Raw genomic sequence first — 22,311 nt, 5'->3', positions numbered from 1 at the left:
AAATACCAAGTTATGTACTGACCAACTTTCATCTATAAATTGGGCAGTCTATCTTCCTCTTCCTTTTAAAAAAAATGCAGTTGCTAGCATTTGAACATGGCATCAAGTGACATCACTGCATAGAGGTCGATTCTTTGGAACTTAGTAATTATTTAGTAATGTTGGTTAAACACGCAGAATAGTTTGATCCAAATTTAGACAAACCTGCATTGCTTCACTCTAACTTTTTTAGAAAATGAGCAGCTTAATTATTATGTTTATAAGAGCCCTTCCACTGTACATTTTGAAATATTTAAAACCAACAACTACCTTTAATATCATTTGGAATGGTGAAAAGGTGTACAGTTTAATACCATCCTCTGTCTGATGAGGTTTTTGAAATTTGACTTGAGCTAGGTTGATTGCAATGTAAGTTGAGTTGCTTTCTCTGCTCTTTTTGTTAGTACCATTTTTCTTGCCATGTAAGAAAAAACTATCCTTTGTTGCGATGTTAGATATCTAATGTTTATGCTGGATGTTTCTCCTTCCAATCTTATGAAAAATCACACTTTCAAGATACCACATCTGTGGTGTATGATGAATTATTGATGACGGTTGTGGTGTTGATCGGATTACTCTAATTATTATAATGAAAGTAGGATGATCATTGTAGCAAATTAGTATCAACTGAAGGCTTAGGGATAAGGAGGAAAAAAGTGGTCTTTTGAATGGGACAAATATGCTTTACATACACTAATTTTGCAGCTGAAAGACTAGATTTGGAGATTATTTATGTGGGGTGTTTGAAGGTATTTATGTGTGGTGTTTGAAGGCATCAGATTTAGAATTCAATAAACAAGAGGAAGTAGCAAAATTCTTATGAAAGAAATTTAGGTATGTACCAACTATCTTGTCATTGATAAACAAGTATTATCATGACTTTTGCAAGCATTTCTTATGGCCTTTGTTTCATTACATGCTGCTTGTGACACCAACTCACAATTTCTGGTCTGATAAGTCTTTGTGGGTGGCTTATGTATCAGCACAAGATCCTTGCGAATAAGGTTTGTGACATGATCAATCCGGGTGAAAACTATGTTTGGATTCAAAATTATCATCTCATGATTTTTGCCTACTATGTTGAGCAGAATACAATAGAATAAAAGTTGATTTTTTCCTTTATAGTCCTTTGTCATCATCTGAATATACTTGCAAAGCAAAATCTCACAAATGATGTGAAGTTGTTTTCTTACTTAGTTTTTTACTAAAGTGCTAGCTAGCCTTAGAAGGGCTTTCAAGTAACAAACTGTCATTCCTCACTCAATATAGCTTGTTGTTTCATTGATTGCTGCTTGATGCATGGGTAACAGAGAAGACTCAAAGTTATGCCAACTTGCACCCATGGGTTCCTTCTACCAACTTATAGTTCCAAGAGCTATTTATTTTATAGTCGCATCGTAGTATTTCTCTTTACCTTAACAGGACACAAACATTTTACTTCCATCCTGCTTCACATTGTGTCCACCTCATTTCTTACGCTTACCAAATTCTTTCTTTTATTTTGGTAGACAAGTACTCATCCCTATGGTTTCTAATGGCAGGTTCTAATATCCTTGACAACTTGGGAAAAAAGGCTTATGAGTTATGACAACAAAGCTTTATGGAGTGGTCAAATTTCAAAAGGCATGGTGCTTCTTTTTTCCATTATGTAAACAGATTTCCTCATTGAAAATGAAGAATGTACGATTTCACAATATTGTATACTTTTGTTGCTTAGTGCATGTAAATATTATGAAGTGTTAAAACCTGAAACACGTAGAATTATTTTCTTGGTGTTATGATCCTTTTAGTATTCCTGTAATAATTGCACAAATAATACAAACAATGATGTCGGTCATACGCCCGTGCTGAGCGCGGGCACGGACCATCTAGTAAAATAGAATAGAGGAGGCATTAAACAATTATGATTGAGAAATCCATATGAAAATGCTACTAAACTCATAATTACATGTTGTTTGTTATCCTGGTAAAATAGAAATTGTTTAAACATTATCATTAACAATGTAAATAATACTCATATAATCAAGGTCTATTACAAGCAAGTAAAAATGTCTACACCAGACATAGATTGATAACCTAACAAGTATGGTCTGTGACCTAATTGGAATGATCAAATTATACTAGATATGTAATTTGCTTTACACTATTAGTGAGTAAAACTTATAATTATTAGAAGAACCAAATCTGTTATATGTAAGTAACATCAGAACTATGGTTGTAAATCATTTCACAAAGTTAAATTGTGTCTAAATATAAAAAAAAAAGTGGCATTCTTTTTTAGAAGGCTAAAAAGGAAAGCGTGACACATAAATTAGGACAAGAGAGTATATCATTTCATGAAGACAAGAACTTTCACGGGATGGCCTTTTTAAGGAGTAATATTAAATTTTTTACCTAATAAAGTTGTGCAAATATAAATTTTCATCAGAAACTTCTCCTTCATCATCTTTTTTCTCCTTCTTCTTCCAATAAATTATGTGTTATAAAAAATTGAAAACCCATTACTTTTTTGTGATTGGAATTGAGTGTGTAATTTTCCGTTGAGCTTTATCCTCATCCCTAATGATTTGGATTGGTTTGATTGAAGAACAGTATCATTGGGTTTTGTTGAACTTGAAAAAGAACTTGTTGAATAAGCCCAAGTGGTCTGTTGATTTTTGAAGTTTCGGTTGAATATAACCATTAAAAATTACTAGGATTGGTATTGGAAAGTTGAATATCAAATTTAGAGACATCCGGTGAATTTCTACATAATAAGTTATGCAATCCATTAAAATTCTATGGCCAAATTCTGGGTTCATGACAAGGCAAGTTCTGTGCAACAATTTGAAATACGAATTTTCTACCTATACTGATCACAAATTTATATTTGCGAAACTTGTTAAAATAAAGTTGATTTGAACGAGGCATGGAAAATCCTGTTTGTGCAAATCTCCACTTAATAATTATACCATTTGATGGCTCTCGTAAGAGCCATGACAAATGAGGAATAGTTGAGGTTGGGCATGCTTGGAAGCTCAAGTGGTCTAATAAAATATTCATTAAAAAGGAATTATTATGATTATTTGAATAGTCAAGTAGTTATTTTTTAATGACAATTTTCTTTCAGATATTTCTTATTTATTTTGTAAAAGGTAATCTATAGTTTTTAATGTAACTTATAAAATTATATAAAGCTTAAATATCGATGCATAAATTCACATTAAAAAGTAGTCAAGCAGATGCTTTGACTTTCAATTTTTGATTGGAGATAGTACAAAAATGTGGGGTCTAAAATGTTTGGTCAGGCTCAAGGAAAGAAAAGGAGGAAGGGAAAGGCATGTTCAAGAAAAACTAAAGAGACCTAATCAAACCCCAAATTAAATCAAATCCACTTAAATCAACATTTTCCTCATGTCTGACTGATAATGATTTATTTAGCATGGATACTGCTCAGGACATATATTCCTGTTACTAAATTATTCGAAACCAAAGCAGCCAGTACTTGAAACTGCCTCTATAAAAAGCTAAAGTTTTCATAGCCTTGGACCTTTGAGGCTTTGACTCCTTTCATGTAGTTCTTTCATATGTTAGCAAGATCAAGTGGTGGTGAGTCCTTCCACGTTTGTTCAGTTTCTTCAATATGCTGCATTGACATAGAGAAATTTTGGATCTCAAAGCATGAAGGCATTACTAAGGGAAAGTTTCTACTTATCATTGCTCCTGTATTTATGTTCCATCCAGCAGAGCTTTGGCGCTACAGATACCATAACTACAACTCAATTTTTGAGAGATGGAGATGCCAATATTTCTTCAACTGGTGGAACTTTCGAAATGGGGTTCTTCAGTCCAGATAATTCGGAAAATCGCTACGTGGGTATGTGGTACAAGAACATATCTGTTCAGACAGTAGTGTGGGTTGCCAACAGAGAAGCTCCTCTAACCAATAGATCAGGTATCTTGAAAGTAATAAAGCCAGGACTTCTTGTCCTTGTCAATGGCACTAACAATGTTTTGTGGTCAACTAATACCTCCAGATCTGTGCAGAATCCCGTTGCGCAATTGCTAGATTCTGGAAATTTTGTTGTGAAAGAAGCTGGTGATAATAACCCAGGGAATATCCTATGGCAGAGTTTTGATCACCCAACTGATACACTATTAGCAGGCATGAAGCTTGGTAGGAACTTCGTAAATGGCAGAGAGGTGTACTTGTCATCATGGAAGAATGAGGAGGATCCAGCTCCCGGTGATTATACATACCACTGTGATCCTTCTGGTTACCCACAGACTATTGTGAAGAAGGGCTCAGATGTTGTATATAGCTCTGGACCATGGAATGGTCGCTATTTCAGTGGAACACAAAACTCAAGAGAAGGTTCTTTCTATACATATGGAGTATATTCAAGTACACCAGAGGTGTATTTTGTATATAAGCTCACATCTTTAGTTCTCGTGAGGTTGACACTAAGTCACAATGGAGTCCTACAGATTTGGATTTTGGGTGACAGAAAAGGTTGGGTGCCTTTAGTCTTAATACCTGCAGATAAATGTGATATGTATAACTTGTGTGGCGCATATGGTAGTTGCAACAGTCAAGATTCTCCAGTATGTGGTTGCTTAGACAAATTTGTGCCCAAAAATAGTGATGCTTGGAATAGGACAGAATGGTCAGGTGGCTGTGTTCGGAGAACTGAACCAAATTGCCTTCAAAAAGACATGTTTTTGAAGTATTCGCATATCAAGTTGCCAGACACACGGAATTCCTGGTCCAATGTGACTATGACACTAGAAGAATGCAAGAATATCTGCTCTAAAAATTGCTCTTGTATGGCTTACTCAAATTCTGACATACGCAATGGGGGAAGTGGATGCTTATTGTGGTTCGAGGATCTGCTTGACATTAGGAAGGGACCCAGCGGAGGGCAAGACATCTACATTAGATTGGCTGCTTCCGAATCAGGTTGGCTTGTCGCTACTTAAAGATTTTTTATGGATTACCTGAAGATAGTAAAGGAATTTATGGTTGCAGGCACTTTGAATATAAGCAGACTGTAGTTTTGTGCCTATGCTTGTAAACATCTAGTACTATCAATGCCAATTCTTACCATATATAACTAGGAAATAACAAATTATAGAAGAACACACAACTACTACTTTAGAGTGAAGTTAGTCTGAATTTATAAGCTGAATCTACATGCATAATGACTGGTTAGAACCCCAGTCACTTTTTTGGAACTAATTCATAAGCACCAAGTGTTCTATAGAACAAGCAGTTGATATGACTTGCATTACACAAGGAATTCTAGAACCTTTACAACTCAATATCAACAAATTAAAAATCGCATGCCCCCAAAGGCTTGCAGAACCATTTATAACTCAAAATAGAAAATCACCTCCCCCATGGATAGGAAAGATTGCAATTTATTATTTATCTTCGTTGAAATGATACTTGCAGATAGTTTGGAACAATCAGGTGAAAAGAAAGGAAACGTACTTTTCTGGATTCTACCATTATCAGCTGGTGTGATTCTGGTATTCCTTAGTCTGCTGATCTACCATAGAAGAAGGAAGAAGGCTTTAGAGCTCAAAAAGAACGGTAAGCTGGATACCCCTTTTTTGTATTAACGTCTAAGTGAAATAGAAGAATAGACATTTAAATAATAGTGAAAATAACTTCCATAGTTGTCTGATATTTGCAACTAAAAGTCTAAAACAACATTCACTTCATTAGCTTTTTCTTATAAAAAAAATTATGTCATTTGTTTTTCGAAGCAGGATGTGGTGGCAATTACAAGATGGATTACAACAGTGGCAATTGCGCTGAAGAATTTGAAATACCACTATTTGCCTTATCTACCATAGCAAAGGCTACCAATAACTTTTCAATTGACAGACGGATTGGAGAGGGGGGCTTTGGACCTGTTTACAAGGTATACACACTCAAGGCCTGCTCCTTCAAAGTAAAGTTTCATCTTTAGATACAATATAGGAGTTGGATGATCAAAGGCGTAATGACATGAAGCTTTGCGTTGTGAAACCAAAAGGAGACTTATACAATAGCTAAGGGAAGAAAGGTGCGGTTAGGGAGGAAATGTCTTTCTGGTGCATGAACTTGTACATTTCCCAAATTTTTTAGAATGTATCCAGGAACCACTATCTTAGCTATTCCAATGAATGTTGTCTAACAATTAGCTCTAGTCACTCAGCCGAGAGCCTTTAGCATAATCAAGAACGTGCTGAAGGAGTAACTTGTTACTGAATGGGTGGAATTGCAGATAAAGTGTTGAGGATATAGTTTGTTCCCCTGTTAAAAGGGCAAATATTTCTTAGACTGCATCATTTTAAAGAAGATTGTCATAGGGCTAATTGCTAAATTGAAAATACAATGAACTTACAACAGCAATTTGGTCAGTAACCCAAATTTGTGAGGGGAGCTTTTGATCAAGTTACGTACTGAAAGTATTGACATGCAGAGCTTGTGATGTTTAGGGCATACTTGAAGGAAAGGAAATAGCTGTCAAGCGGCTGTCTAGAACTTCCACACAAGGAGAAAATGAGTTCAAGAATGAAGTTGTATATATTGTCAAACTTCAGCACAGGAATCTGGTGAAGATTCTTGGCTGCTGCATTGAAGGGGAAGAAAAAATGTTGATCTATGAATACTTGCCAAATGGGAGCCTTGATTCATTTATATTTGGTACAACTTCTCAATCCCAATATTGTGCATTCTAATAATAATTGCATTTCAGAGAATTAATGCCTATAGGAGTACTTCACTGATTTTTTTCACTTTAAAAGCCCCATAAAGCAGGAAAAAAAACATAGAAGGAGAGAACTAAGACCCCAGCTGTATAAGAGCCTAATAATAACATACTTGGTAGACCAAACTTCTCGTATTATTTTCCCATCAATGCAAGGGACTGATTTTGTTTTAGGTTCTATTACTACTTTCCACTATACCTACTTAGTGTGTTAATGACCCAACATTATTTCTGCAGATGACACACAAAGCAAGGTATTAGACTGGCCTAAGAGATTTCACATTATCAATGGTATAGCTCGGGGACTTATGTATCTGCATCAAGATTCTCAATTAAGAATAATTCACAGAGACCTGAAAGCTAACAACATCTTGTTAGACAAGGACATGAATCCAAAGATATCAGACTTCGGTTTAGCAAAAATATGTGAAGAGGATGACATTGGAGCCAAGACAGACCGAGTTGTTGGAACATAGTAAGAACCTTCTACTGGGTAGTTAGAAATTTGAACCTAAGAAGAGTCTTGAGATATTAGTAATCTTTTCCAGCATTAATAATTCTATTTTTTGTTTACATATTTGTGCAGTGGGTACCTCTCACCAGAATATGCATTGCATGGGAAATACTCAGTAAAATCAGATGTATTTAGCTTTGGTATCTTAATATTGGAAATTGTGAGTGGGCAAAGCAACAGAAAATTCTCTCATCCAGACCACAGCCTTAATCTACTTGCTCATGTAATATTTGATTAGTTTTATTTTACTTATCCTTTGGTGCTAAATTATCTACTAGTAACAGATATCTGCAAAGCTAGTCAGTGCTAATAATCTTGTAAATCTACAGGCATGGAAACTCAATAAAGAAGGTAGGTCTACAGAAATACTTGATGAACACCTAGGTGATTCTTGTTCAACACCAGAAGTGGAACGATCAATCTGTGTTGGTCTATTATGTGTGCAACAATGTCCTGAAGATCGTCCAAGTATGTCTTCTGTGGTTATGATGTTAAACAACGAAGGTGTATTGCCACAGGCTAAACGGCCAGGTTTTTACATAGAAAGAGATGCACCGGATGGTGAATTATATGCACAGAGTCAGACCCCCATCACAATATTAGCTGCCCGATAAGAAAATATTGGTTCAATTACTTCCAACAAGCTTGCAGTTGTAATAACCTTTTCTTTAATTCTTTGTACAGATGTGGTGAAAAATATTTGCATATGGTTTTCCTTTATTGGTGTATCAACTATGTCAAACTGACTCAAACATTTGTAAATATGAAAGCTTGTGGGATTACACTAGGTATGTTGTTGTTTGTTGAAAACTTGCTGATTGGCTGTCACTTCTCGGTCTCGTTTAATTTTGTTTCTTCGTTATATTTAATAGTATAACCTCACTCTGTTTGATAGAGTAATTTGCTTCTGTTTAGTAACTTCCAATATAAGTTGAGTCAGCAAAATTTGATGTTGCGATCAGTTTAATAGAAAACATTCTGGGATGAAGTAAGTGAGATATCACTAAAACGCCTCAAGAAGATGCAGAAATTACAAAAGAAAGCAGTGTCGGCTCTGAAAAAGAAAAGAAAATCATAGGACTAAGGAGCTGACAAATTCCAAAGACTACTCATAGAGTTATTTACAAGGGAGAAGTTAGCCCAAAAATCAAGTTCAAGAACATTCGTCTCAAATCCATATACAAGGTTCATAGAATAAGATGATGTTTCTCCAGTCTCTTAAACTGTTCTTAACTACAGCAATATTATCTATGTCACTAAATTGTTTTTGTTTTAGTACTTTAGCGATGGATTTTTGTCCGCCGCTACAATCAGTTTTTTCTCTTCTAGTGTACTCCATCAGTCCAAATTTATACGAATGTTCCAAAATGTTTGTTCATTCCAATTTTATACAACTCACAACTTTCAATAAATCAAATTCGTTAAAATTATTTTGATTTTAAACTTTGATAAGATATTTTCTTAATCAAACTCTCTTTTTAATCACTACTCCTTCTACTATCACTAATATAACCGATAAATAAAAATTACTCCATGTCCAATCATATACAGCTATTTAAAACAGGAAGGAGGGAGCAACAAATTGCAGTTAACTATACTATATCATTTTAGTTAAAGCAAAAATTAACGTTAATTGAAGAAATTAAGGACCAATTGCAATACCATTTCGTCATTGATGGAACAAAAATAATGTACCTCGAGGTAGTGAACACCGAATTTTCGTTGGACTAACCTGACTATGAGCACTGGGAAAGGAAGTGGAAATTATCAGAGATTTTCAAAAGCATACAAAAGGTGCAAATTCAAATATGGAATTTCACATTAATTTTATAAATTAAAGATGAACTTTGTATAGTCAATGACTTATAGAAAAACACTTGACCTTCATTGTAACCCTGACTTCGATTTTCAGAATAATACATTTCAAGCTATTTATATCTACTACTCCCTCCGTCAAAATTTATGTGTCACCATTTGATTTGGCACGGAATTTAAGAAAGAAAAAAATATTTTTAAAGTGTGTGATTCAAAACAAACTTTATATAAATGTTTGGCTATCAATCGTCTCATAAAGTTAAATTATTTTTAAATATAGGAAGGTGACATTCTTTTAGAGACAGACAAATGGTGCCACATAAATTGGAACAGAGTTATTAAATTACTCTATTTGATCACTGTGAAAAAGATTATAATATACCGGATCGATGATGGGGCAAAACGAAAGAGTCAATAATGAGGAGTTTAGTTGGGTTTTTCCCGCCACTGAGATGCAATTCATCTGATGTATGTGTGTTTTTCTTTGAACATATACTTTTTCTTGTAGAATTGTACAGATAACTTTTGTTTTTTAAAAAGGTTTTGCAAATATAGCCTCCCTCTTCACAAGCGGAAGAAAAAGAAAAAGAAAAAAAGTCTACTGCCGCGGGTTTAGTTTATTTTAGCCAGGTTTGGTCATAGTTTTTTTCCATTTTTATAGATGTTCTGTAAGTTTAAACCAAGCCTATTGTGTTAATTTTTTTGCACGGGTTGTCCTTCAAAGGCGCTGGTCTTTAACTTCGTCCCTCGCTTAAAAAGTGTCCAAAAATATTTCGTGATTCTAGGTTCAAACCAGCGCTAAGTTAAAAAATAAAATAAAAAATGATAAGGCAAGGTTTCGCGAAAATTCTGGCTTTTTTTTTATTCTGTTGGAATTTTACAAAAAGTTTCAACTTTTGTCCGAATAGACCTAATTTTGTTACGAAATTCTGCCTTGCAAAATTTTTTCTTTTTTGACTGAACCGATTTCGAATCCATAACCTCAAGGCATTTTAGGCGAAGGAAAAAAATTAAAGACCAGCAATTTGAGAGGCAAAAATTAAAGACAACCCCGAAATAAGAACAATCGTGCAAATTGCCCATTATCGTTTGAACTGGAACAACCTTAGTCCAGTACACTCATTTTGTGGGGCAATTCGCATAATTGCCCTTCTTTTGGGGTGGTCTTTAAATTTTGCCCCTCATATTTGAAATCTTTAAATTTTGCCCTTCGGCTAAACCCCATGGGTTCCAGGTTCGAACCCCACACAGTTAAAATTTAAAAAAAAAAATCGCAAGGCAGAGTTTAAATTTCGCTATGCCCCCACCGGCATAAACTTGTTAAGGAATTACCAAACTTATACCGGACCCGGCATACTTATGCCTTATGGGCAGACTTGGCATAAGTATACCGGGTCCGGCATAACTTTGGTAATTCCTTCACAAGTTTATGCCGGGTCCAGCATAAAAGTTTGCCCATTAAAAGTATGCCCCCACCGGCATAAACTTGTTAAGGAATTACCAAAGTTATGCCGGACCCGGCATACTTATGCCAAGTGTGCCCATAAGGCATGAGTATGCCGGGTCCGGCATAAATTTGGTAATTCCTTAACAAATATATGTCGGGTCCGGCATACACGCGACCCAAACCTTGGCTTGCAATTTTTTTTTTAATTTATGCTTGAGCGGGGGTTCGAACTCAGAACCTGATGATTTCTGCGTGAACGCTCAGAGTTGCAATGCGAAGGACAAAAATTAAAGACCAGCAATATGAGAGGCATAATTTAAAGACCACAAATATGAGGGGCAAAATTTAAAGACCACCCCAAAAGAAGGGCAATCCGCGCAAAAAAAGCCATTTTGTGGGTCATTTGCACTTTTGTCGTATTTTGTGCTGGTCTTTAAGTTTTGTCCCTCAATGCAAATAACATTTTCGTTGGGTATAAGTTTCTAATCTCGCATTATAATAAGTTATGTCGGCGCCCTTAAAGAACTTATGTTTCACTAGACATGAGTTGGATTTTAAGGGGTAAAATTAAAAACAGCAAAAGCCAGCCCATAGGAAGGACAAACCCTGCAATTTCTTCTAATTTTGTTCATATTTTCTAGTATAAATTATTCAACTTATTCTACAAGTTTAGCTCGGCGCTTGAAATTTGCAACACAATTGATGAGAACACAAGTCACAGGAAAACGCTTTTATTCCAATAGACTTATATAATCTTTTTGATTCCTTCTACGCTATCTATTACATCTCCCTCTTAATTTTGAATGATTCCCGTGGGAACAAAATAGTTTCAAAGGCTTGAAGAAGCGTAGCCTATTTAAAAGGAATTGATATGATTTTCTCTCTCCGATTATCTCCTACAATAAGAGAAGAGGTAATAAGCAAGGAAGACTGTGTTAATCATCTCTTGTGCTACAGTCTAATATATGTGTCAAAGAGCGAATTCTCTTGCAGCGGAAACGGGGCATGCTCCTGAGGCTATTTATTCAATTCCTAGCGAGCCATGTCTCTCTCCTTCACTTAAAACACAGCCTAACATCCTCACCTATATAGATTTTTTAACCCACCGAGAACGAAATTAATATCACCCGAACACAGACATATTCTCATACAAGTACAACAATCAAGTTCTTCAGTCTACAGTATAAATCAAGGTTAAGGTATACCCCTAACGGATTGAAGATGATAGTTGTTGAATCAGAAGTAGATCACCAATGTGATAAATATTGTGAGAAAGAACATAAAAAAGGAGAGAATTATGGGCAATTTGCAGGATTTCCCTTCGCTGGGGTGGTCTTTATTTTTGTACCTCAAATTGGTGGTCTTTAATTTTACCCTTCGCTAAAAATCCCTTGATTTCGAGTTCGAACTCCCTCTCAATCAAAAAATTTTAAAAAAATCACAAGGCAGAGTTTGGATTCGCAAAGCAAATTTGCATGCTTCAGCCAGAGTTTCAAACTCTACCTTAAGATAGAATTTTAGGCACTTAAGGCAGAATTTCAGTCAGAAACTTCATGTCAGACTTGTTAATGCATCATTTTGCCTTGTTAATTTCAGTCAGAAACTTCATGTCAGAAATGGGTTGTTACTTGGCCCAATTTGAGTGTATACTCCACCAGAAAGCTTGGGTCCGTTAATAATTGTAAAGGACGCATCAAAATAATAGCCGATAAATATAAGTATCGTTATACGTAAAGTATAATATACATATTTCATACAAAATTAGAGTATTTTCTTGGTATATCGGCTAACAGATGAAATTATTTTTGGTTGAACGACAACTGTGTTTAAAGCCCAAGCGCAAGCAAGTTACATATTTAGCCGGTCGGTCACAAATAATTACATTCGATAGCTAGATATACAAAAAATATACACAATTATGTATCAAAAATGTATATTTTATGTACGTTATAGATCAATATACAAAAATATACATTTTGTGACTATTACTTTGGTAGACATTTATTCATGTCAATTTCTCAAAAAAAAAAAAAAAAAAATCTCTTTTGTGATATGTAGTGTCACGAGATATCTTTGGTAACTAAATCAGCTCAAGTTGCTCCGAAAGTTTAGTTTAATAAAGGAAACAGAGACATTATTGCCTGAGCGAGTCCATAATTTGTAATACATAGCCTGTTACAATTTGATTAGTAGAACATAATTTACAAATATTTCTTGTGTGTTCAGCTCTGAGTCTTCATTCCTTATTTCCTGTTAATTATGTTATGAGAAGAATCAAAATTAACCTACTGCTAGGACAAACAGTTTAGTCCTATGACTGAAACCTTTTTCATGAAAACACAAATTGGTCTTGACGTGAAATCATTTTGGAGTAAGCAATGATTTTTGAACATGTAGAAAAATCATAAAACCGCTCCACCATTTTTTTTTATTTTTTTTTTTTTGGATCATAAAACATTTTTTCAATTTATATACATCTTTTGGTTCTTATCTCGTTTTAGTCCATGGTGACGTTAGTTCCCACAATAAAATCTCTCTTATGTGATGTCACTGCGCACGTTTTCTTTTGTCATTTAAAACGTTAATTAATTAAAATAAGGTAAACTGTTAGGTTCAGGAGTTCGGAGTAGTACGGAATTAGACAAAGCAGTCAATTAAGACAATAACAAGGATAATAGGAGACAGTAAATTTAACGTGGTTCGGTCAACTTTACCTAAATTCACAATCAAAAGAGGAGCAAATTTACTGACACTTACGGATACAAAAGAGAGTACAAAAATTAGAGTAATTAAATACTCTAATACCCCCAAAACCCCAAGAGAATAACCTCACAGACCACTCCAAGAAAGGATTCACACAGGTATTTCCCAACACAACTCTCTTACAAAATACTCTCTACAGAAGAACACAAACTCAACTAAATTCTTCTCAAATTGGTGTCTCTACTATAGAAGAGAAACCTTCCATTTATAGTAGCAAATCCTTGGGCTCCAAATAGTAGTAACAGAAAAGAGAAAAATTCTCCTTCACACACAAACTTGCTCTCTAAGAATAAATCAAACTTTGGCTCCAAAAAATACATGTGACCAAGTAAATTGGCACATGCCAAAGAAGGACACATCTTACATAAACTTAGGTCAATCAAGAATTTGATCGGATAATGATTAATGACAATAGTTAAAAAAAAAAAAAAAAAAAAAAAACACTTTCTTTTTTTAGAGGCCTCCCTCCTCTCACACTTTGTCTTAGTTTGTCTTTAACTTCTTTGAAAAATATTATATGGTGTTTAAAATAAATAGAAAATATCATTAGCAGGGAAGACTATACTCTAGCTATGTTGTTTATTTTTTATTCTTATTCTTATTTAAAACCATGTGTTCTGGAAGGAGTATCAAATTCTTCATTGACCAAAGTGAGATTTCTTACGTTTACAAAGTCGAAAATTAAATCCCAAAGCATTGGTGTATTCTTTTAAGACGTGAAACTCACGTCACCATGACAACCAAAACCAGATACACACAAACTAAAAAAGAATAAAAAGAGGAGAAAATAAAGAAAGATAACTCCTATTTCGTTGCAAGCTTGCAATATGGTCCTTGATCTTCCTACAAGTTCAGACGTCACTGATTACTTCAAACTGATAGAACGTCCAAGACCAATTAAGCAGACTGATGGCGCAATTTCATGGATTGTATACACCTAATTGAAAGAAAAAACAATTACTTGCATGCTGCACCTATCCGAAATTGTTTATACTTTGTCCCTGATTAAATTTTTGGTCCATTTATATTCCTACGTTGGCGATTTGTCTCTTACTTTACCTTACCAACGGAACTTCACTACGAAATTAAATTGGTAGACTTCACTTGTTTAAATTCTTTGAGAAATATGTCCAAATTACCCTTGAACTTTTGAGTATGGTTCCAAATTACCCTCAGGTTGGATCTCCATTAGGATCCAGGGCAAAAACTAGGGGTGAAACTACAATATTACTTGAGGGTTCGGACGAACCGTGTAGCTTTTACTTAGAGCTGCATTTATATTAAAAATTATTAAATATTTATTTGCATACCCAGTAATCAAAATCAATAGTGAGTTCGGAGGCAGATTCATAACCCATAAGTTTCAAATATTTGGCCAAAAGTCTAATGAATGACAAAGTTGCTTAATTTCGAGTATTACATGAACAAATTTAACCCCTTTCCCTATAAATTCTCTTACTATTTACTAAAGCTATAATCACATGGGCAACAGAAAAGAGGGACAACAATTGGAATAGGAAATTGAAGTCAAGTCCAAACTTAAAATATAGACACATATATAATACAAAAGAATACAAAATTTTCTAATTAACTAAAGGAAAAAAAGAAGAGGATTTTAATACAACTGTGAGAAATGATGAAAAATGGAAACCACACAATGGACAATCTTCCTATCGAGCATCCAACAATGTGATGGTAACTTCGTTTATAGAACTTGGTGTTTGTGTACTCCAAGTAAATTTATCAACATCTCCAATTTTCCTTTGAGTGAAGAATCCAGGATGTTTAGGTGGTGGCAAAACCCCATCATTGGTCAGCATATTAGTCACAGTAGACATACTTGGCCTGTCCTCTGGATTTTGTTGAACACATAACAATCCCACATGAATTGATCTTACTACTTCTGATATATAACATGAGTCTACCAGACTTGGATCAACTAGTTCCAATGGTCTTCCATCTTTATGTAGTATCCATGCCTGTAACATATTTTAAGTACTATCAGTGTAGTTTAACCTGTGATGGTAAATTAGTTACCATTTTTACCAGGTTACCAATAAATGATTATCGCATAGATTTATATGTAAGTACTATTAGTGCATTAAACTTGAAATTATTTAAACAGTACTTACATGTCCAAGAAGGTTGAGGTGGTGGTCTGGATGAACAAATCGTCTATTCTTCTTTCCACTCACAATCTCTAGTACTAATACCCCATAGCTAAAGACATCTGATTTCGTTGAGAATATCCCATCGACTGCATATTCTGGGGACATGTAACCACTGCAACAAAGCAACTCACAGGATTATATAATGCAAGATATGCATGTGTCCGTAACTACATTTATAATCAGAGATTAAATCTTACTATGTTCCAACAACACGGCGAGTATTGGCTCCTGTCTCATCTCCTCCGAAACTTCTAGCCATCCCAAAATCTGATATCTTTGGGTTCATTTCTATATCAAGTAAGACATTGCTAGCTTTCAAGTCTCTGTGGATGATTCTGAGCCTAGAATCTTGATGAAGATACATCAGTCCTCGAGCAATTCCATTAATAATGTTGAACCGCCTAGGCCAATCAAGTAATGTGCTCCTTTCCTCTTCTGCCAATTTTTTTTCGACTTATTATAAATTTTCTCTAAACATGAATGCAACCTCCATGACATCACATTACCAGTTCCCTTCTTGATTATATTGAAAGAAATAGTTCAAACTGGATGTGAAAGACTAACCAAATATATATAAATCCAGGCTTTTGTTTTGCAAGTATTCGTACACCAGCATCATCTCTTCTCCTTCAATGCAGCACCCCAAAAGCTTTACGAGATTTCGATGCTGAAGTTTAGCAATGCAGTTAACTTCATTCTTGAACTCGTGAAGTCCTTGCTTTGATGTTTCTGAAAGCCGCTTCACTGCTACTTCTTGTCCCCCTTCTAACACACCCTGTAAAAGTAGAAATAATTTTCATTTCAACCAAGAAAATTAAATGAATTTGAGGTTTCAATGTGCTCTCAAGGATCAAATGTTTTTGCCTTGTAAACTTGTCCAAAGCCACCCTCTCCAATCTTGCTCGCGGATGAAAAGTTGTCGGTAGCATTGGTTAATGTAAACAAGTTAAGAAGTGGTAGCTCAAAATCTTCATGGTGACTTTGATTACTGTTATCATTGTTGTTGTTGCGACCACCTAATCTCCCTGCAATTTTGACCATACAAGTAGACTTTGTTCAAACGACGAGCCTGAAAAGAATTACTAGTGATATACAGAACTACTAGCCATTAGCTGTTTCTGGATTTTCAATAGATAGAATTGGTACTTTCACTTACCCATTGTAGTGGGCACTGGATTGCCTCTCCTTTTCCGTTTATAAAGAATCAGGCAGAGACCTAAACCTAGCAGAATCAATGCAAACAATAGTGGCAAAGCTATTGCAAGTATGATAGTTTTCTTTCCCTTTGAATTTGATCCAGCAGAATCTGCAATATTTTCCATCCAAAATTTTTAGTTAGAATTCCCTATACAATTGAACTTTTCAAAATACATCATTCTTGATAACAAGCATTCCCTAATGAGAGTTTTGTACTATCTTTGTGTAGTTCTATCAAAACTACAGAAATGGATCAAATTTGATGCTTTCAACTTAGTTCCAGGAAATCAAGGAAAACAACAGCTATAATAAAAATTCATGTATCAGTAAATTGCACATTACCTCTGTCTGAAGCAGACATCCTAATGTAGATATCATTTCCTGATTGAGATAGTTGTCTGATGTCAACTAGCTCCCCAATCCATAACAAGCACCCGCTTCCTCCATTGCGTATATCCAGATTAGTATAACCCATACACGAACAATTTCTTAAACAAACCGCCCTGCATTCATCTAAGTTCATGGTCTCGTTGAACCAAGAAAATCGTGTATCGGGCAATTTAACACCAGTATACTTAATAAATCCATCTCCTGTACAATTCAGTGCCCGTTTTCTAACACAACCTCTCGTCCAGTCAGCCCTATTCCAATCATCCGGATGTTTTGGCTCGAATTTATCCAAACATCGACACAAAGGATCACTCAAAACGTTACAAGTCCCATACGCACCACATAATTTGTACGTGTCACAATCGTCTGCATCAGCAGAGTGGTAATTAACCCAACCCTGAGTCTTCGCAATCCAAATCATACGCATAGTGTTCCCGTTAGACTTTACTACTAAAGATGAAACAACAGATTTGTTCACAAGCTCATACTTATAATAAATTTCCCTATCATTCATTACCAACCCAAAAGAGGTGATTGAATTGTTAACCATATTAGGTGCACCACTCCACCTTAGACCATTCCATGGCCCGGCCCGATAAATCACATTAGGCCCTTTTCTCATAAGGTCTTGTGGATAACCAGTAGGATCACAATGGTAAGTATATTCCCCTGGAGCAGGATCATCATTACTTTTCCAAGAAGTAAGATACCTTTCTAATCCAGTCACTAAATCCCTTCCAAGTTTCATACCTGCAATTAAAGTATCACTAGGATAATCAAAGCTTTGCCATAGGAAATTTTCCGGATTCGGGTCGTTTGCATCTCTCACCACAAAGTTACCCGTGTTTAGTAACTGTGCAACGGGATTTTTAACAGATCTTGTTGAATTTGTCGACCAAACAGTCGCATTTGTATCATTATGAAGAACAACTAGACCTGGTTGAATGACTTTCAAGACCCCAGTTTTATTTGTAAGTGGGGCTAGTCTATTAGCAACCCAAACAGGAGTAATAACAGAGATTTCTTTGTACCATATACCAACATAGCGACTTGTAGAAGTTTCTACAGGACTAAAGAATCCCAACTCGAATGTTCCATCAGAGGAAACAATAAATTCACCATCTTTGATGAACTGAGATGTAGTTATTTTATCTCCTTGACCATAAACATGTTGAAGAAAAATTAAGAAGCAGAGAAGGAAAAGTGGTAGAAATTTTTCCATGGCCTAAACCTCTTTCATATCCTGGTACAAAAATAGGAAAAAATATTTAAAAGGGTGGGGTGATGACAAGTCAATATATCATGTTACTTGTCGTTTTTGGACCGTTGGACGACCAGGACTCCATTTTTGGGACTGATTTACTTGGAAGACAAACTGGGATTTGCGAGATTTTGGACAATTTTGGTTTTTGACACACTTGGCCACACCTTATATTACAGTTGGCCAAATCTAGTGTAGTTATTGAGAGCTGGTGATTATTACAGATGCCTCAAAAGCAGGGCACTTGGGTCCTGATTTTTGAGTAAAGAGGTCAACCATGTGATGTGCTTGGTCAGAATTGAACGGAGGGCTAAATAAGAAATTGACGAGAGTTCAACAACCAATCTTTCTCTATGTGGTTCTGATGGTCTAATAATAGTCAGTTTCAATCTAGTTTGTTGTCTTTTTTCTCTTTGCTAATTTTAAGTTCACCTCTTTAAATCAAAACTAAAATGATTGGCTAGACTTTTTTTTTTTTTTTTTATTCATACTTATTACATTCAGTGAACTTTTTGAGTCAATAATAGCCGAAACAGAGAAATTAATTTTGCTTACCTTTGCTTACCCATTTGATGTGGCACTCTTTCTTTCATGTATAGTTTGTTTGAAAAAAAATTATATTTAATCACATAATCTTATAATCGTAGAAATATCATGACACATTTAAACTAAAAATTCTATATATACGTTTGTTATGTGTCAAAAAATTCTTTTTCCTTATTTAATTCCATGCACAATCAAACACTATAAAATAAAACAGAACAAATAGTTGATAGCATCGAAAATTTGGGAATTTAATAGCCATGTAAGTATCATTTTCAAACCTAAAGGTCTCGTAAACGAAAAATGGCGAGTGTGATTTCGTTGAATCTTCCATATCAATTATTTGGCGCTCTAAATAGTATAATAATAGGTTGCTTTCACCTTTTGCTTGATGACTGATGGCAGAATTTTAGTACATTAATTGGAAGTCTAGGAGTTTAGAAATTATTGGGCTTTCTGAACCGCATAATCGTTATCTGCATTGCCTGAATACGACGATAGTCATTAATATCCCTTATTCATTGCAAAGATTTTACTGGGTCAAACACGTGTATTCTCCAATAAGTCTATGACATTCTCGATAGGGCAGGCACATAAAAGATCTTCTTGCTCTTCTCCCTTTTACTCAACTTGATAGAAACCACCATAAGAATGAGCACATGACTGAGTCTTCAATTTTTTCTTTTAACAATCTGTTATGCGATATATTTATTAGTCCGATTAATTCAGATTCGTTTGATATAAACTGCTCATTTTACGGGGAAGTACTTCCTATAAAAAATTCTCCATTTTCAATTCTCTAATCGATATTTTTGGTTAACAATAAGGAAATTTCATTTATCTCTCGGTAATAACCATGAACTTTAATACAATAACAAGACTTAGTGATGGAGTCAAAATTTTCACCAAGGAGAATCAAAACATGGAGAAGTAACCGCACGATGAATTCAATATATACTATACATACATTTAAAAAGTTTACCTATCCAAATAATGTATTTTTTAAACGAAGGGGTGTCACTTGACGGCCCTTTGGAGAAGCTGACTCCGCCACTACTTAGATACGGTGGAAAAAAAAACAAGAGATTGGATATGTTATTTATAATTTAAAAAATTAAGTAGTTAAAGAATTTTTTGATAATAACTTTTTAACAAAATTGAATATTTTTATTTTTATTTTTATTTTTATTTTTAACTGTTGTTATTTATAAATTAGTTTATGTCGTTTCTATTTCCTAATATGTAAATCTTATTGTAAAGAAAAATAGATTCATACTAACATTCATGGCTATTTTAGGATGGAAGAAGTAACAATTTTTCAAAAAGAAAGTGAGTTTTTCTTTATGTGGTGGGAAAATTGTGGAGAATCAAAAGGATGCTATTGACTTCTGTTGAGGTTTTTCTCAGATTTCCAAAAGTTTTCTTTTAGTTGGGTTTGGTATGTTTGAAAGCAACTGAAAAACAAATAACGATATTATTAATAATATAAAGGTGGGGCGTGGGGTTTTGTTTCTTTTAGCCACTCAAATTACAAGACTTTTGGAGGAAGAGAAATGAATTTGTACCTAAAAGAGAAATATAAAATGTGGTAGTTGCATTATCCAATTAAGATACTGAGATCAAGCATTGAGTAAAAGTCATAGGATTCACATTCCAACACACTAATTATGTACTGCATAATTAAGTTTTAACAGATCCATCTCTCTCATAGATATAGCTATTAGGCATATGTAATTAGCTTAATTTATAGTGCCTATGTCCTTCATTATTGATTTCACGGGATAATACTACATAATTGCTCTGCGATTCAAGGAAATACATAATTGGATGCTTCTAATATACTACCTCCGGTCCATTTTAAAAATCAAATTAGCCAAACAAATATGGTGCAAAATAAGTGTGTGCTTTAAAATAAACAAGAAGCCATTTTTTTTGTTTAATTTACTCTTACTCCAATAAATTATCTATATAATTTCTTGGAAAATTCGATCAAATAATAATTGTTAATATTGATGAAAGATGAAAGAATTTAAGTCAAAGAATCCTTTGACAGTGAGCCGTCTACATGGTAGGTGCGGAAATTGAATCAGGTAGCCACTTGTATCTAGAGGTGTCAACCGGTTCCAACTGGAACCGGACCGGGAACCGGTTAGGAAACCGTCCGGTTCCGGTTTTGGAACCGGAACCGCCTAACCGGTTCCGGTTAACCGGTTTTAACGTCCAAACCGGAACCGGTCCGGTTTGGACTTGTTTAAATTTTTTTTTTTTTGTTTTTTGTATTATATATATATATATATATATATATATATATATATATATATATATATATATATATATATTATAGTATTTATTTGTATATTGTAGGTATATTTACATATGTTATACAACTTTATAATTAAAGTTTAAATATTTATTGACTAACAGCCTAACAGCAAGTCAGCAATACAGAATATATATACTATATATACAATATATACTTAATATATATACTATATATACAATATATACTTAATATATATACTATATATATGTATAACTTAATATATATACCATATATATACATAACTTAATATATATATTATATATATGTATATATATGTACTATATACTATATATAGGTATAGCTTAATATATATATATATATATAGGTATAACTTAATATATATACTATATATACATATCTACTATATATACAATATATACTTAATATATATACTATATATACAATATATACTTAATATATATACTATATATATGTATAACTTAATATATATACCATATATATGTATAACTTAATATATATACTAAATATATGCATAACTTAATATATATACTATATATATGTATAACTTAATATATATACCATATATATGTATAACTTAATATATATACTAAATATATGCATAACTTAATATATATACTATATATATGTATATATATACTATATATACAATATATACTTAATATACTTGTATAGTATATATACTTACTTATATACTATATATACTATATATACTTATATTCCTAACTTAATAAAAGTAAAAATATGAACACAAGTAAATAGAAGAAAGCTCAATGAGCCATATATTTTATTCATTCTTGGATAACATTTATTTGCAAGTTATATTTTTTTTAACTTGCAAATAATACATGAGTTATACAAAAATAGTAGAATAATAAAATCACCAATTTTGAACCATTTCGTTAATTTTCCTCACATCATATTCGGTCATGGAAATATCTTCAAAGTCTTCCATTTGGTCCGGTCCACTAGCTATCAAATCTTCAATTTCTTCCTCTTCGCCTTGCTCCGCTTCTGAGTTTTGGTTGCGTCGCTCCGATCTAATCCAATCTCAAATGCACACTAGTACTTGCAAGCTAAAGCCGGATAATGATTGGTTTTCCCTATCCTTAGTCATAAATTTCCAAAC

General features: G+C 34.0%; 2 protein-coding genes across 3 annotated transcripts; one reads left to right on the top strand and one right to left on the bottom strand.

Annotated features, from left to right (window-relative positions):
* Nucleotides 1–3,342: 3,342 nt before the first annotated feature.
* On the top strand, nt 3,343–8,080 carry LOC132620467 (G-type lectin S-receptor-like serine/threonine-protein kinase At4g27290). 2 transcript variants are annotated; one of them, XM_060335149.1, is made up of 8 exons: nt 3,836–3,973; nt 4,066–4,978; nt 5,474–5,614; nt 5,794–5,948; nt 6,508–6,715; nt 7,017–7,254; nt 7,366–7,516; nt 7,623–8,080. In XM_060335149.1, the coding sequence occupies exons 2-8, from the start codon at nt 4,186–4,188 to the stop codon at nt 7,905–7,907; spliced, it is 1,971 nt and encodes a 656-aa protein (XP_060191132.1). In that variant the 5' UTR covers nt 3,836–3,973; nt 4,066–4,185; the 3' UTR covers nt 7,908–8,080. The 2 variants fall into 2 exon arrangements, with proteins under 2 accessions (XP_060191131.1, XP_060191132.1); XM_060335148.1 differs by having other exon boundaries at nt 3,343–4,978.
* Nucleotides 8,081–14,826: 6,746 nt separating this feature from the next.
* Nucleotides 14,827–18,755, bottom strand: LOC132620465 (G-type lectin S-receptor-like serine/threonine-protein kinase At4g27290). The gene is made up of 7 exons (XM_060335145.1): nt 17,029–18,755; nt 16,646–16,795; nt 16,354–16,514; nt 16,054–16,264; nt 15,687–15,924; nt 15,451–15,601; nt 14,827–15,297 (listed from the first exon to the last, which is right to left on the bottom strand). The coding sequence occupies exons 1-7, from the start codon at nt 18,296–18,298 to the stop codon at nt 14,989–14,991; spliced, it is 2,490 nt and encodes an 829-aa protein (XP_060191128.1). The 5' UTR covers nt 18,299–18,755; the 3' UTR covers nt 14,827–14,988.
* Between the last annotated feature and the right edge of the window lie 3,556 nt (nt 18,756–22,311).

This window comes from Lycium barbarum, chromosome 11 (genome assembly GCF_019175385.1).
Source record: "Lycium barbarum isolate Lr01 chromosome 11, ASM1917538v2, whole genome shotgun sequence".
Taxonomy (NCBI): Eukaryota; Viridiplantae; Streptophyta; class Magnoliopsida; order Solanales; family Solanaceae; genus Lycium; species Lycium barbarum.
The sequence above is the reverse complement of the archived record's forward strand: the minus strand, read 5'-3'. Positions and strand labels throughout refer to the sequence as shown.

What these genes read in the sequence shown, in the direction of transcription:
- LOC132620467 (XM_060335148.1), top strand. Translation starts at nt 3,700, where the DNA reads ATGAAGGCATTACTAAGGGAAAGTTTCTACTTATCATTGCTCCTGTAT. An exon ending in ATTGGCTGCTTCCGAATCAG is followed by an intron (nt 4,979 to 5,473) that starts GTTGGCTTGTCG and finishes TGATACTTGCAG; the next exon opens with ATAGTTTGGAACAATCAGGT. An exon ending in GACCGAGTTGTTGGAACATA is followed by an intron (nt 7,255 to 7,365) that starts GTAAGAACCTTC and finishes ATATTTGTGCAG; the next exon opens with TGGGTACCTCTCACCAGAAT.
- LOC132620465 (XM_060335145.1), bottom strand. Translation starts at nt 18,298, where the DNA reads ATGGAAAAATTTCTACCACTTTTCCTTCTCTGCTTCTTAATTTTTCTT. An exon ending in CCTGGATTTATATATATTTG is followed by an intron (nt 15,925 to 16,053) that starts GTTAGTCTTTCA and finishes AAAAATTGGCAG; the next exon opens with AAGAGGAAAGGAGCACATTA. An exon ending in ACCTCAACCTTCTTGGACAT is followed by an intron (nt 15,298 to 15,450) that starts GTAAGTACTGTT and finishes AATATGTTACAG; the next exon opens with GCATGGATACTACATAAAGA.